The 13,404-nt window shown below is 37.2% G+C and overlaps 2 protein-coding genes across 3 annotated transcripts; one reads left to right on the top strand and one right to left on the bottom strand.

Annotated features, from left to right (window-relative positions):
- Nucleotides 1-970: 970 nt before the first annotated feature.
- ankmy2a (ankyrin repeat and MYND domain containing 2a) lies at nt 971-10,053 on the bottom strand. Of its 2 annotated transcripts, none has more exons than XM_079610584.1 (11): nt 9,104-10,053; nt 8,575-8,639; nt 7,980-8,118; nt 6,830-6,928; nt 6,180-6,340; nt 5,814-5,879; nt 4,995-5,143; nt 4,472-4,607; nt 4,210-4,338; nt 3,989-4,118; nt 971-2,773 (listed from the first exon to the last, which is right to left on the bottom strand). In XM_079610584.1, the coding sequence occupies exons 1-11, from the start codon at nt 9,168-9,170 to the stop codon at nt 2,637-2,639; spliced, it is 1,278 nt and encodes a 425-aa protein (XP_079466710.1). In that variant the 5' UTR covers nt 9,171-10,053; the 3' UTR covers nt 971-2,636. The 2 variants fall into 2 exon arrangements, with proteins under 2 accessions (XP_079466710.1, XP_079466711.1); XM_079610585.1 differs by having other exon boundaries at nt 972-2,773; nt 9,794-10,044.
- On the top strand, nt 9,728-13,177 carry tspan13a (tetraspanin 13a). Its single transcript, XM_079610586.1, has 6 exons — nt 9,728-10,282; nt 10,541-10,708; nt 10,919-10,999; nt 11,096-11,209; nt 11,665-11,775; nt 11,962-13,177. The coding sequence occupies exons 1-6, from the start codon at nt 10,220-10,222 to the stop codon at nt 12,034-12,036; spliced, it is 612 nt and encodes a 203-aa protein (XP_079466712.1). The 5' UTR covers nt 9,728-10,219; the 3' UTR covers nt 12,037-13,177.
- The last annotated feature ends 227 nt before the right edge of the window (nt 13,178-13,404 follow it).

The following is a 13,404-nucleotide window of genomic DNA, read 5'->3' as shown; positions in this document are numbered from 1 at the left end:
ATGATGCATTAGTCACTGTAAAAAATAAATATAATAATAATAATAATAATTTCCCATGAAATGGTTAATCTGGCTTTAGTTTTCATTTTTATTATTAAAATTAATTAAGTTAAGAAAAGTTAATTAATTAGTTAAGAAAAGACACGCCCCTACCAGAATTTCCATAGCCTATTATTCTAATTGCCTAACATCCCAAAGGAAGTAATGATGGGTAATGCATGCAAACGCAAATAGACCTGCCATAAACTTGTGCCTCGCGTGGTGGAGGCTTAACAACATCTTAAAGGAAAGGCCTGCCACCTCATGGACAAGCAAAGACAAGAACAGCAACCAAAGGTTTGAAAATGTCACCCTAGACAACTAAATTGTGCTTTAAAATCATAGACAGTATATTTAAAATGCCCATGACGCTGTCAACGTGCGCGTTTCCTGTGCTGACAGGGTTGCGCGTGCGCGCTCAGAAGAATTGCTGAGCTATGATTGGTCAAATTTGATTTGAAGCTTTCAATTATGTTCAAGAGCAAGGGAGCAGATCAGTTTCCAGAGCTCCATTTAACTGCAGTTTGACCTAACTTTACCTGCAAAACAATAACATTCCTACCATTTTAGGTCAGAGATGCATGTGTTATTGTAACTCCCCTTCTGTCTGTCTACCATGCACACTCACGCGCGCACACACACACACACACACACACACACACACACACACACACACACACACCTGGCTTGTCTGCGTGTCCAATAATCCACTGAAGCGTCTAGAGGAGACGGTGACAGATCTGAAGAACATGCAGGACCTCCACACTCTCTGTGAGAACCTGAGACCACCATCTCTCTGCATCTACCATTGTATTTCCTTTTAAAGACTACAGTATAAACATTGCTTGATATTTAAAGCTTAAAGTAACAGCTAATCAAGGTTTTAAAAATGCAAACGCTGCTCCGAGATCAGTTCTTATCCCATTCAAATACTCTTGAAAATAAAGGTTCTTTATTGGCATCATCCATGAAGAAGTCTCTGCACAAATTGTTCTATAGGTCATTGTTTGATTATTAAAATGTTAATTATTACAATTATTAAAACCATGGTTATTTTAAGAACTTTTCACTGAAAGCTTCTTTGCCAAACCCAAAATGGTTCTTGGCATCATTGTAAAAAAAAAAAAAAAAAAACTTTTGGAACCCTTATTTTCATGGCAACCAAACACAAATATATCAGCTGAAGATTCTTTGCAGTCTTTGTACTGGAAAAAATTGTAATTTCAGACAATAAGGCATCTTTAGTTAATGCTTCAGCTTTATATCTGAACCCCTTCACACAAGGTCCTGAATATCACCATCTGTGCAGTTTTTAGATTTAAAAGGTTGGCATCATAAACAAACTTCTAAAATTAGAACACCACCAAAAATATCTGAAAATGGATAGATGGCTGTTTTAAGCAAATTACACCATTATGCATTTGGACACTGGTTCAGACAAGACAAAGAGTTTTTCATTTCTGACAATATTTAGTCATCCATTTCTGACATTAGATAAATAGACAACCACAAAGCCAGTGGGTAAAGTAAAGCTCTCATCTAACAAAGAACAAATAACTAGAAAATAAATTCCAGTATTTTAAGCATCTAAAGGATTGTTTGCTGTATAGTTCCAGCAGGTCAGCACGGCTCAAGGAAGAGGTGCACAGCGTTAGTGTTGCAGTGATGGAGTATTTCATATCTTTAATGTTTCAACTACAGCAAATGTATCACAGGAGTTGACTGTATGTTTTCTTTAGCAGCCATTCAGGTCTAGAAAATCCCTCAGTGGCCAAGTCCATCGTACAGCTCTCCATTATGAGCCGGTACAAACACGTCTCGGCGGAACCATCTATGACTCGAGCAAACCTGCGTCTGACACACTAACTGTCAAACTCAGATGATCTCCAGACCCCTGCCGCCACTCTTGTTCGCATGATACAACATTTGACAAGCCCAAGTGGTTTAAATCAATGAAAAGCAGCTCTCAAGGTGTCATTTCAATCTCAATAAACATTGTCAAGACTAATGTGTGCGTTTAAGTTATGTTTCTTAAACAGATGTAGCAGGTGACATCTGATATTTGACATGTGCTCATCAGAAAACATGTGAGCTAATAGTGTATCACTTAAAGATGGAAAATAGATTTATTTGCTTTGTGAAACATTATGGTATTTCAATATCAGATGTCTCCAAAAATAACTTCTCCATTTTAATGAAGGCTCACACAAGCTGTTGCCAACTATTCCTTTTATCCTCTTCCATAACAACAGACTAAGAAATTTAAGGCATAGGCAACAATATATTACAATCTTTCCTAAAGCAAATCCTACATTACCCACGCATGATTTTCACATACATAAATACATATTTTTCCAACATAAATGTAAAAAGGCTATTTAAAAAATAAAAATGTCACTAGTAGACCTTTCATCCTGTGCATTTGTGTGGCAAAGCTTTTGGTGGTTTTTGCCCTACATTATGTGCTTCAGAAGAGCATCCTGTACAAGAACCACGGAGAAACCTCGGGCTGATGTTACGGATGTGCTCTCTTCGGTCTTAGATGGGTCTTCGATGATGATGATGGTTGCTGGGTTGAAATGGAGAGTCGTTGTGATTCAGTCTGCAGTAACAGAGACTGCCTCAGAGTTAATGTCCTCGGTTTGGTTATCTGAAGAGCTGGTGGTCTCACTCTGACTGATGGAGAGCTCCTCCAAAGTGCCGGTCGTCTCCTCCAATGCCTGATCATCCTCAGCTGTGCGTGAGGGGGTAAAAAAGAGCTTGATTCACACGGATGACTTCACATCACTCTGAGCTATTTTAATGACATTATCTTAATATTATGAAACTTATAGAAGGAAAGCCTTCTATAACTTGTTCGTTTATGGCATTATGTTTCTCCTGGTTTCCATGTTAGCGCTGTTTGATCTGATATGGTTTATAACAGTGAAAATGTAAAAGTAATTAAAAAACATACAGCACAAACAGTGAAGTTTGATTTACGATCGCCCCTTATACACTCATTCACCACTAATATAGAAGGAGTGAATGGAAACGAGTGAGTGTGCAGCTCCAGTAGTAATGAAAAGAGTTATCTTGAACTCTGTCATGGAAACTATGAACAAACCTTAATTAAACAATATAATTATCAATTAAAAATAAATGTATGCCTGCATGACATTAAGCTGTAGCTGTTTGGAAAATGGATAGATGGATCATAATTGTTTTAGTTGTGGGCGCCATCTACTGGTCAGATGCGGGAATTCATTCGGCGTGCAACTCTGCATTATGGGCATTCTCTAGCCGCTGAGTGTATATCGATTGTACACTCGTTATTGTGGTGCATTGTGGGATGAAATGAGTTCACTCGATAACATCCACTATGGTTTCTGACACCACTACGAATGACTGTCCCCTCAAATAGTGTCCTATTTAAGGGGACAGGGGGCGATTTCGGTCACAGCCAAATACTTTTATGATACAGTTCTTTTTAATGAATCGAAAACATACAGTGTGATCAGTGTAGCTTGCTTTCCGAAACAAATAACTCTTTTAATTTGATTATTTTTAGTGAATCAAACACATACAGCGTGAACAGTGTAGCTTAATTTGTGAAACGAATGACTTTTATGATTTAGTTATTTTAGTGAATCAAAACCATGACGTAAAGTGTTAAAAGTAGTGTAGCTTGATTCCTGAAAAGAATGACTCTTATGATTTGGTTCTTTATAGTGAATCAAAACCTTACAGCTTGATTACTAAAAAGAATGACTCGTATGTCTTTTTTTCTCATTACATTAAATTCAGACCGCAAGCTCACAATTTGTTTGAAATATAATTTCTTCTTGCTGAAATTTAATAGATTAAATAATGGCAGAGCAGGAAATTATTGGTGTATGCCTAAAGAATATGGTATTATTGTACTTGTCGTGAGTGTCACAGTAAAGCAATACAATTTCGATTTGGGTACCTTTGGCCTGTTTCTGTAATCGTGATGCTGAATCAGCTTCATGTTTCTCTCTCTGCTCCTGTAACATCTTACAGACCTTCTTATGGCTGAACCAGTGCAGCTTCTGACAGGCCTGGCCACAGTAGATCACCTGAACATACGCATAGATTTAAGCAAGCACCTCAGGAAACCAAAAAAAAAAAAAAAAGTGCAACAACAACAAGATCAAACCTGATATTTACCATTTTGCAGATGGAGCATCTTTTCTCTGCCCCTTTCTCACCACAGGATGTGCAGAAGTCTGCGTCCATGAAGCCCACCTGCCCCGTGATGGCCTGGGTGAGCACTGACAGAGCGGTGGGGTCACTTCCCTGTCGGAAAAGGACTGGTGAGGCTTCCACGAGAGGAATATTGTTCAGTCTTTCTAGCTGAGGCTACATTTCCAGAATTTTCATTCAATCCCATTATCTTGGACATGAGCAAATAGAGGTCACCGTAACTCACAATTTCCACTGGAGCGATACTCCGGACCAGCTGCTGCAGTAATGTGGCATCACAGTATGGAAATTTTCTAATGCACTCCCGGAGGAACTTCTCCTGGAATACCGGGAAGCCGTCACTGTCTCGCCCTTTCACAAGACTGAGAAGAGATATTCGAGTTACTTCATAGATCAAAAGAGGGCCTTTAAATGACAAGTTTGTGGTCTTTAAGTTTTTTTTAATGGAGTAACATTTTTGTGATGCAAAGCTGAAATTTCAGTGAACAGTCTTCAGTGTCACATGATCCTTCAGAAATCATTCGAATATGATGATTTGCTGCTCAAGAAACATTTCTTATTGTCAATGTAGAAAACTGTACTGCATAATATATTTGTTGAAACCATTTTTTCTGAATTCTAAATAGAAATTTTAAACATTTTAAATAATTGTACTGTCATGTTTGTTTAATTTAATGCATTCTTGTTGAATAAAAGTAACAATTTCTTACTTAACAGAAACCTTTGAACAGTAATGTCTAATATTGTACCTCTTGATGAGGCCATCAAGCTTGTCCTGGCGATCTTTCAGGAAAGAGCCACATTTCTGCAGCACACAGCTGAGGTAGTGCATCTTCATGGCCAACACTTCATTCATATCCTGCTGTTTGATGCACTTCTCACAGATCAGCTCCAGAACCTGGAAGACATAAGAGGGCTTTACACACTTGAAAGTTAACCCCGGGGTCAATTAAAAACCCGGGTTTAACAGAATCCTTGGTTATCTTGCTTCATGTTTCACACAGTTAATCCTGGGTTTTACACTGACGTTTCACAATGTACATTCCCAAACCCTGGATAACGTTCTTATTTGCATATTTGCTGTGTCGGTGTCATTGATTGGACGAAAGCGGCACACGACCTGCTCTAGCATTGCGCGTAATCATATTACACATTCTCGACTGTAATGTTTTTTTCTTTTCAGACTATTAAGGTAAAAATTAAACAATATCTTTTCCGCCATTTCCCCCTCAAAAGTTAAAACGACTGTTTATATACAATGCGCAATGTTTCCGCGACTGTCCAAAGAACGTGACTATGAGGCACGCGATTGGTTGTCGCATCATTTCATGCTGCACACGTTTGACAATGCAAAAGTGGCACTAACCCTGCTTCTAAATTACAAGTGTGAAACGTTCCTTTACTCTGGCTTTACTTTGGGTTTAGAAGAACGATGATAACCCGGGGTTAAGCGCAATGAGAAAAGTTATTAAGATGGTGCTGAAGTTGGGTCAGGTTTCAATTGAATCAAGTTTATTGTAATGCATCTCAACTCAGCTCTGAGCATAATACATTAACATGCAACTGACCTTGCGACACTTCTCAAGTGCTTCCACATCCATCAGCAGAGGGTTTTCTTGCACCACCATCACTATCTGCAGCATAACAAAACACAACAACATATAGTCTTAACAGGATGAATTATGTTTTGGCTATAGTCACTGGTTTGATCATTTTAAAAAAATGAGACTGCTTTTTATCAGTATCATAATTGTCAGGTTTAGAACGACCATATTGTAGCATGTTAGCTTAAAAATGTAGCTTTTCAAGTTAGATTTTGGGGCTTTTCTGCCTTTAATTTGAGAAAAATACATAAAAATAGACAAAAAACAACAGGAGAGGAGAGGCGCAGCAGAACTATATGTCACACAAATATGGATCAGACAAAAAACTACCTTCACTGGGTTGAGGTTGGTACTCATGATAATTTTGTGTAGCGGTCCAGCGAGTTTAGAAGGGAGTTTTGGTTCCTTTTCCAGCCCCTGTGGTTTTGTGTAGTAATCCAACCTCGCACGGGAGAAGAAGTTATTGATAACTGTCACACAGTCGTGCTGCCCTGGAAAAGATGTAATCTCATTTAATCTTCACATTTGGAAATAAAAAAAAAAACACTTTCTCAGAATATGGCAAATTACCATTCAGAAATTTGGGGCCGGTAAGAATATTTGAATGAATATTATTTTTCAACAAGCAGATTAATTCAGGGTAGCACTAATTATTTCAACATTGTTTCTTGAGCAGCAAATCATCATATTAGAATGATTCCTGAAGTATCATTTGACACTGAAGACTGGAGTCATGATGCTGAAAATACAGCTTTTTGCCAGGAATAAAATTATATTTAAAAAAATATTAAAATAGAAAACAGTTCTTTTAAATTGTAATATTTCACAATATTGCTATATTACTGTATTTTTTATCAAATAAATATAGCCTTGCTGAGCATGAGAGAAATTTCAAAAAATCTTACCAACTTTGGTATAATCACACAGATTTGACCAGTAAAGCACACGCTTTTCCCCATAATGCCCTATTTTTGGCATACCTACAAAAGCAGCCATTTGTGCTGCTGTTCTGCCGACTGAGTTCACTGCATCCGTCTCGGCTCCAGCATCCAACATCATCCAGGTGATATCGGTCTTTCCTGTTCAATACAATGGATATGACATACTGTATTACTGGCATAAAATATATTTCAGGACACATCAAGGCCCTGATATACTCACAGCGAAGTTCTTTTTTGTTCTTCGTTTAGGGGTAAAAAGTCGTTTGAAATACCTTTGCAGCGATATATTGTTAGCGAACATCTGACACCGCTCAAATTGCTGAGAGCGACATTTAAATGAATATGTAAATATGTGCTGCTCTCTTTCCCTCAATAACAAAATAAACAACAAAAATGACAGCGGTGAGCAAACAGCAGTTAAGAAAGCATCTGGTAACAGCGATGTCGATGTTTGCACCAGTTTGTGTTTACAACGGCAGTTCATGTGTTCATGTCACTTTTGTCAGAGTAAGATGGCGGTGTATCTCCTCTTAATGTTTTGAACTCTATACTTCTAGAAAATGAAGAACAAAGAATGTGCATCAGGTGTGTTTTGCTTTTTTATGTTTTAAGTAATTCATGAAGCTACTGTAAACTTTATCGTTACATTGTTATATTACAATGCTATCATATTCCGTGCAGGCAATTAGCTTACTTTGTTGTAAATGTTAAACTCGAAAATACAATCTTTTCTGACATGACTTGAAAGCACCAAATGAACCGGAGGAGATATTCACGTAAAAGAGGGAGGGGCCTCAGAGTACGCCTACCTATTTCGTAATCACCATGGACCAATGGTACTTCGAAGGTGTTTACCAGCTGGAGCGAACTTTTCGCGAGGCTGCTCACTGCAGAGCTCCCCAATTTGGGCCTAATGGGTGGAGATAGGATATCCAACCACACTCTAATACTACCCTAACCCGACCTACAACTCGATCCCTCCAGCCCATTAGACGTCCAGAGAGGACTTTTCTGGAAAGTTCGCTTTGGCAAGCTGTTTCGAACTCCAAACGAACTTCGTTTTGACATGATTTTGTTCAAAATAACGCCACACCAGTTCATACTTCGATTTCGCTTGACGTATATCAGGACCTTTATGGTCAAATTGACAATACTAGTACAAAAAGAATTTAGTAATTGTGTTTCAGACCTGAGAGTCCTGCAAACATGAGTGCGGTGTATCCATGTTCATGTTCGTTGCAGTTGACGTCTGCTCCGTGCTGTAGCAGCAGTTTGCACATGTCTGCCTTGCCCTTATATGCAGCGTGCATGAGAGGGGTCATGCCATACTGAAGAAGAAATACAAATCATTGAAACACCATTAACCACATATAGCATGTTCACATATATTTGATTATGGTGTGTAGAGAGAAACCCTGATAACTCCCAAAAGCACTCAAAACATTAACCTTTAAAACATTAACCTGTCAGTGCAATCGCTATCCAACAAGTAATTGGTTCATAATAATCTTTTTTTCTCCTCAATTTGCTTGTATTTAGCTCCATCAGAAGGACACATAGGCTAATAAAAGATGGGCCAAACAACCATTTCCAGGCAGCTGCTTTGAAAGCCCACAAGTGTCAGCAACATCTGATTTGGACAGATGTCCAAATCAAAAAGTCACTAGTACGGTCATAAGTACCATTTAAAGTATTGACAAAGAACTGCCACTAACAGAGAGGAGAATAAAACAATGTTTTGAATGTTATTATTATTATTATAATGTATAACAACACTTCATTACCTCATCCAGACAGTTTACTCTGACATCTTTGGATCCAAGCAGTCTGGAGGCTTCTTGCACATTACCTACAAATGGTGAACCACAGTGATCAGACAGCGACCGACCTAATCACATTTATACATAAATCACTATTAATACATCAACAATTATACATAAGAGCCACTGTAAATGTAATGCTCAAAGATTGATCATCATGATATATTTCCATTGAGAAAAACATAAGTCTAAATGATACAATAATGATGCTTGAATAATTCGAATAAAATAATAATAAAAGTGATTTTACTGGTACGGATACGTATTTATCGTAAACTGTAACGTTACTTTGAATATTATAATCTATACAGTTCAACTGAAAACATATACACGTTGTTAAAATGTAACACATCAAAGAATAATTTAAAAGCACAGAGAGAAAGCATTCCGTATGCAGCCATTGCTTGCAGATTTTTGTAAACGATATTATAATTGTCCGAACTGGTAATTGTGTTAATCTGCAGTTAGCCTGTTAGCGTCATGCTATCATTACCTGCAGCAATAACCAGAAGTAGCTCTCTCTCTGTGTCGGTCAGGTCTCCTTTCTTTGGTGCAGACATTATTATAGTCAAAGTGACGCTTTTGGTCTTAATAAGCAATATATAAGTTATCTGTGACTGATATGACAGCTTTGTTCTACTGTGATTGATCCACAGACTCTGACTGGCACTGACGGGTTAACGGGTTACTGTCTGCAAATGGACTGAACCAACTGCAACAAAAAGCAGGGGGCGTAATAAGTGTCGTCTTCGGATGTGTTTTTAGGATAGGTTGTTTAAGATATATTGTAGTATAACACGCTTTAGAATACACATTTTTAGTGATTTGACTAAGTATGGGAGTAGTGAAATGCCATTTGTATATGTTTAGCAACATGTGTGCCCCCCCCCCAGCAATATGGTGTTTCGATCCTAGAACTTTACATCGATATATTTTATTTTTCAAAATAAGAGAGATATTATGGTAAATATGTCTCTTACATATTAATTTTACTAGAACTCGGGGGGCAATACATTCAAATTGTATTAATTGAAGATATAGGTTTAAAAAATAATCCCACCACCTGTGTGACCCTTAATTGAAACGGATGAATTGTTCATAGATTAGCAACATAAAAATATAATACCATACGGGAAAAATGCAAGCCTATAATATTGTATATTTAACAATAAAAGACAGGTACCGTATTAGACACAACAACACCAGGCAAATGAATGGTGTTCTAGCGATGCACTTCTAGCGATGAATCAGAATCGGAAGTCGGACCGAACAATGCGTTCACTTTTTGGACTGAGTCGGTTCGACCGGTTCTCGAGTTAACACCTGGCTCTAATATTAAACAGTCTCTTTGCAGACATATCTGTGATTATGATATGATATGTGAATATACTTTAAAACGAGTCGGACATACCCTTATAATGCTTCGCATTGGGTTAAGTGAGTGCAAGTGGGACTTTGCTTATTTGCATAAAGATAAAGAACGGACCAATGGCGTTAAACGTGTCTACCTGAGCAAATGTTGGACAACCTCTAGCTTCAGTCATTGCCTCAAGTTGGAGCAGAGAGTCACATTTGCGGGACAGGTGTAGCCTACACTTGATATTTCATCATGGCGTGTGGTGGTTTTGTTTGCTCAAAAACTTCTCTTTGTATCTTGAACCTTATTTATGTGGTAAGTCAAGCAGTAGTCCTATAAGACTTTCTTATTCATATTAACAAATAACTTTGGTCTTTATTTAAAAGTCTGTTTTACATAGGTAATATTTATTTTATCATATGATACATTGTACATACATGATACATGTACATTCAATTTGTCTGTAAATTGTAAAATTTAATGTTTATGTGAATTTTTATGCTGATATTCATGATTTAGTATTGCACTGCACTGCCTTTTCTAAGCAACTTCGGACTTCTTTTCTGTTTTCAGATGGTCAGTCTTCTAATGATCGGTGTGGCAGCATGGGGCAAATGGTTTGGACTAGTGTCCAGTTTCAGCGTGATGGCTGCTGTCATCGCAGTTGGATTTTTTCTCTTCGTCGTGGCCATTGTGGGATTGTGTGGGGCTGTGAAGCATCATCAAGTCCTCTTGTTCTTTGTATCCTTCCTATATACTTATTCAAGAAATTCTCCCATGTGTATGTCTAAATGAGGTTTGCCTAATTTTTGCCTCAGTTTGTGTTGTACTTTGGGCCCTAAACTCACACCAATTTTGCTGGCTTACCTCTTTGTAATGATTCCCTTTGTAGTCAGCAGCTTTTTTAAATGTGCCCTAAATGATGGAGAAACAACCTTAACTGTTCTTTAGTACATGATCGTTCTCTTTCTGGTATTCGTCTTGCAGTTTTCAGTATCATGTGCCTGCTTAGCTGTTAGTAAAGAACAGCAGGTAATTATAGCCTGTATTAATACTTTGACATGGTGATACCAGTTTCCTCGTTCCTCAAGCAAGTTGGTTTCAAATGAATGTTTTGTCCTCCTGCAGAACCTTCTCCTGGAGATAGGATGGAATAAGTCTGAATCAATGCAGAAGGATTTGGAAAGATCATTGGATTGCTGTGACTTCCTTAAAGTTAACTACAATGAATCATGCGATGCTGTAAGAACTATTATTCTGCTTTTCTATCCAACTATGAAGTGTCTTCTGATACATTTCGAGTTCGAGTTGAACTTAATGTGGGGGGATAAACAGCATGCTTCTAGAAACTTCTTGAACAAATAGTCTGTGAATGTGAAGTCATGCGGTTGTTTATACAGAAAGCTTTGGTAAATAGGTAGGCTAGTTTTAGTGTTGTATTTTTGTATGTCAAAATGTAAGGTTAATGTATTATAAAGCTTCCATTTTTGTTGTAAGCTCATAATGAAGTGACTAAATGTAGGCAAAATGAAACACACTTCTACAATGATAGCTGACAGACTCTTGAACCGCTTGAATATGTGAAGATCACCCTAGTATGAGATCATATTGTTTATATGCGCTTAACTAATATACAGTTTTTATTGTAGTTGTAAAGATTATTCTATGCTCTGTTTCTGTCTTCTCTGTGACTTCAGACCTGTTTCGAGAAACAAACATGTACACCGTGTTCGGAAATAATCCAGGCCTATGCTGACGACGCTCTGCATTTTGTTGGAGGAATCAGCCTGTTTTTCAGTTTTACAGAGGTGAGCAAACATTGGACATCCTTTGCTTCTGAAAACACGGAAGATGAAACATGGAAATATCGAATGAAGCCATTAACTGCTTAGTCCGTGTATTTAAATTTTGGTGCTTGCTTCTTATTTTTCCGTCTGGTTGAGAAATTGAATACATGATTTTTGTTAAGTTTGTTATTTTCTTTCTGGTTTCAGATTCTGGGCGTCTGGCTAGCATATAGATACAGGAACCTGAAAGATCACCGGCAAAATCCTGGTGCTTTCGTATAGAGCACTATGGTTGGACACACATATTCAAGACTTTGAATGTTACAGTAGTTCTTGAATGGACTTTATGTCTTTTATGAATCTTAACAACCTTTTTCATTTATGATGTGTTGTTCCACTTGATTACAAACCCAATTACTTTACTTTTGGGATATAATAACAAATGAAATGTTCAGTTGACTTTTAAAATATTTATTTGTGAAACAGCCATTATGATTTTGCATCTTTAAAATATTTATTATCACTGATTATGCAAGTAGGTTAACGGGGCTTGAACTTTGATCCCAATTGAACAACTCTTACAAAGATAAAGAGTTGGACTGGAATGAAAAATTAAAGACTTGAAATGACATCTTTCATTTCAGATTATAAATCAAAGGACAAACATTTCCAGCTTTACACATCAAACAATAATGTCATCATTTGCTCTCTAGACGCTCAGTAATAAGCTTGCACATTAAAACTCAAACTACACCCAACCAATTTCCACATCATTCTGATCAGGATATGACCAGGAACTTGTGCATCATCTGTTTGTATTCCACGTATTAGCCAATGGTGTGGCACTCTCAGAGGTTGTCCAGCCGGTTTTGCACAGATGTATTGATTGAGATGTGCTAGTGCTGTCCTCTGCTGGCCGCAGGGAGAAAATACCATATTCACATTTACAGCAATTTGGATCACATTAAAACCACCATCCTGAGGATTAACATGCGATTCAATTCTTTGTGTTTTTATTTAACTGAAAGACTATGATTTTTGTATTTTATTTGTGTATCTAGAGAGATTTTGTCCAATACTATGCACTACAATATACCTTCTTAATTCCATTTCAGCATGTTCTCGAGGTCATTTTTAACCATGTAAAATACATAGAATTTATTAAATGGAAAACAAACACAAACAAACTTGTTTGCACCAACTTCCTGTTTTACATGTATGGTGTAAATGTTGTCTTCAGCTATAATTCACACATTTGATGAATAAATAAAGACATCTTAACACCTAACAATATTTTTTAATTAGGTTAATATTTGTAATTAGTATTTTTTATGTACAATGAGCGAAGTAAATCCATTTGTAATGTATGAATGCAGAGCTTTAAAAGGTGCCTCGCCTTTTGTGATCAATTCCTTGCTCTCGTGAAAAATATTTGGCATTCTTTGTTCTTTATAAATATTTATATACTCGTTTTTAGTCTACATTTAATGGCTCTTTTTGCAGGTGTATTACATAAATTATTTTATCATTCACACACCACTGATTTATTCTATCTAGACTAAAGCACCATTAAATACATTAGGTTAAATGCCAATCTGGGTGTTTGGGATGTGCACAGCAGCTTTGTGCTTTTGATTCTATAAATGCCAT

This window comes from Phoxinus phoxinus (assembly GCF_949152265.1).
Source record: "Phoxinus phoxinus genome assembly, chromosome: 4".
NCBI lineage: Eukaryota > Metazoa > Chordata > Actinopteri > Cypriniformes > Leuciscidae > Phoxinus > Phoxinus phoxinus.
Note: the sequence above shows the minus strand (reverse complement) of the source record. Positions and strands in the feature narration are given on the sequence as shown.

Coding starts and splice junctions, on each gene's coding strand:
- ankmy2a (XM_079610584.1), bottom strand. CDS start 9,170: ATGTCTGCACCAAAGAAAGGAGACCTGACCGACACAGAGAGAGAGCTA. Junction 6,929..7,979: donor CATGTTTGCAGGACTCTCAG/GTCTGAAACACA, acceptor TGTATTGAACAG/GAAAGACCGATATCACCTGG. Junction 5,144..5,813: donor CACTTGAGAAGTGTCGCAAG/GTCAGTTGCATG, acceptor TATGTCTTCCAG/GTTCTGGAGCTGATCTGTGA.
- tspan13a (XM_079610586.1), top strand. CDS start 10,220: ATGGCGTGTGGTGGTTTTGTTTGCTCAAAAACTTCTCTTTGTATCTTG. Junction 10,709..10,918: donor ATCAAGTCCTCTTGTTCTTT/GTATCCTTCCTA, acceptor ACTGTTCTTTAG/TACATGATCGTTCTCTTTCT. Junction 11,776..11,961: donor TGTTTTTCAGTTTTACAGAG/GTGAGCAAACAT, acceptor TTCTGGTTTCAG/ATTCTGGGCGTCTGGCTAGC.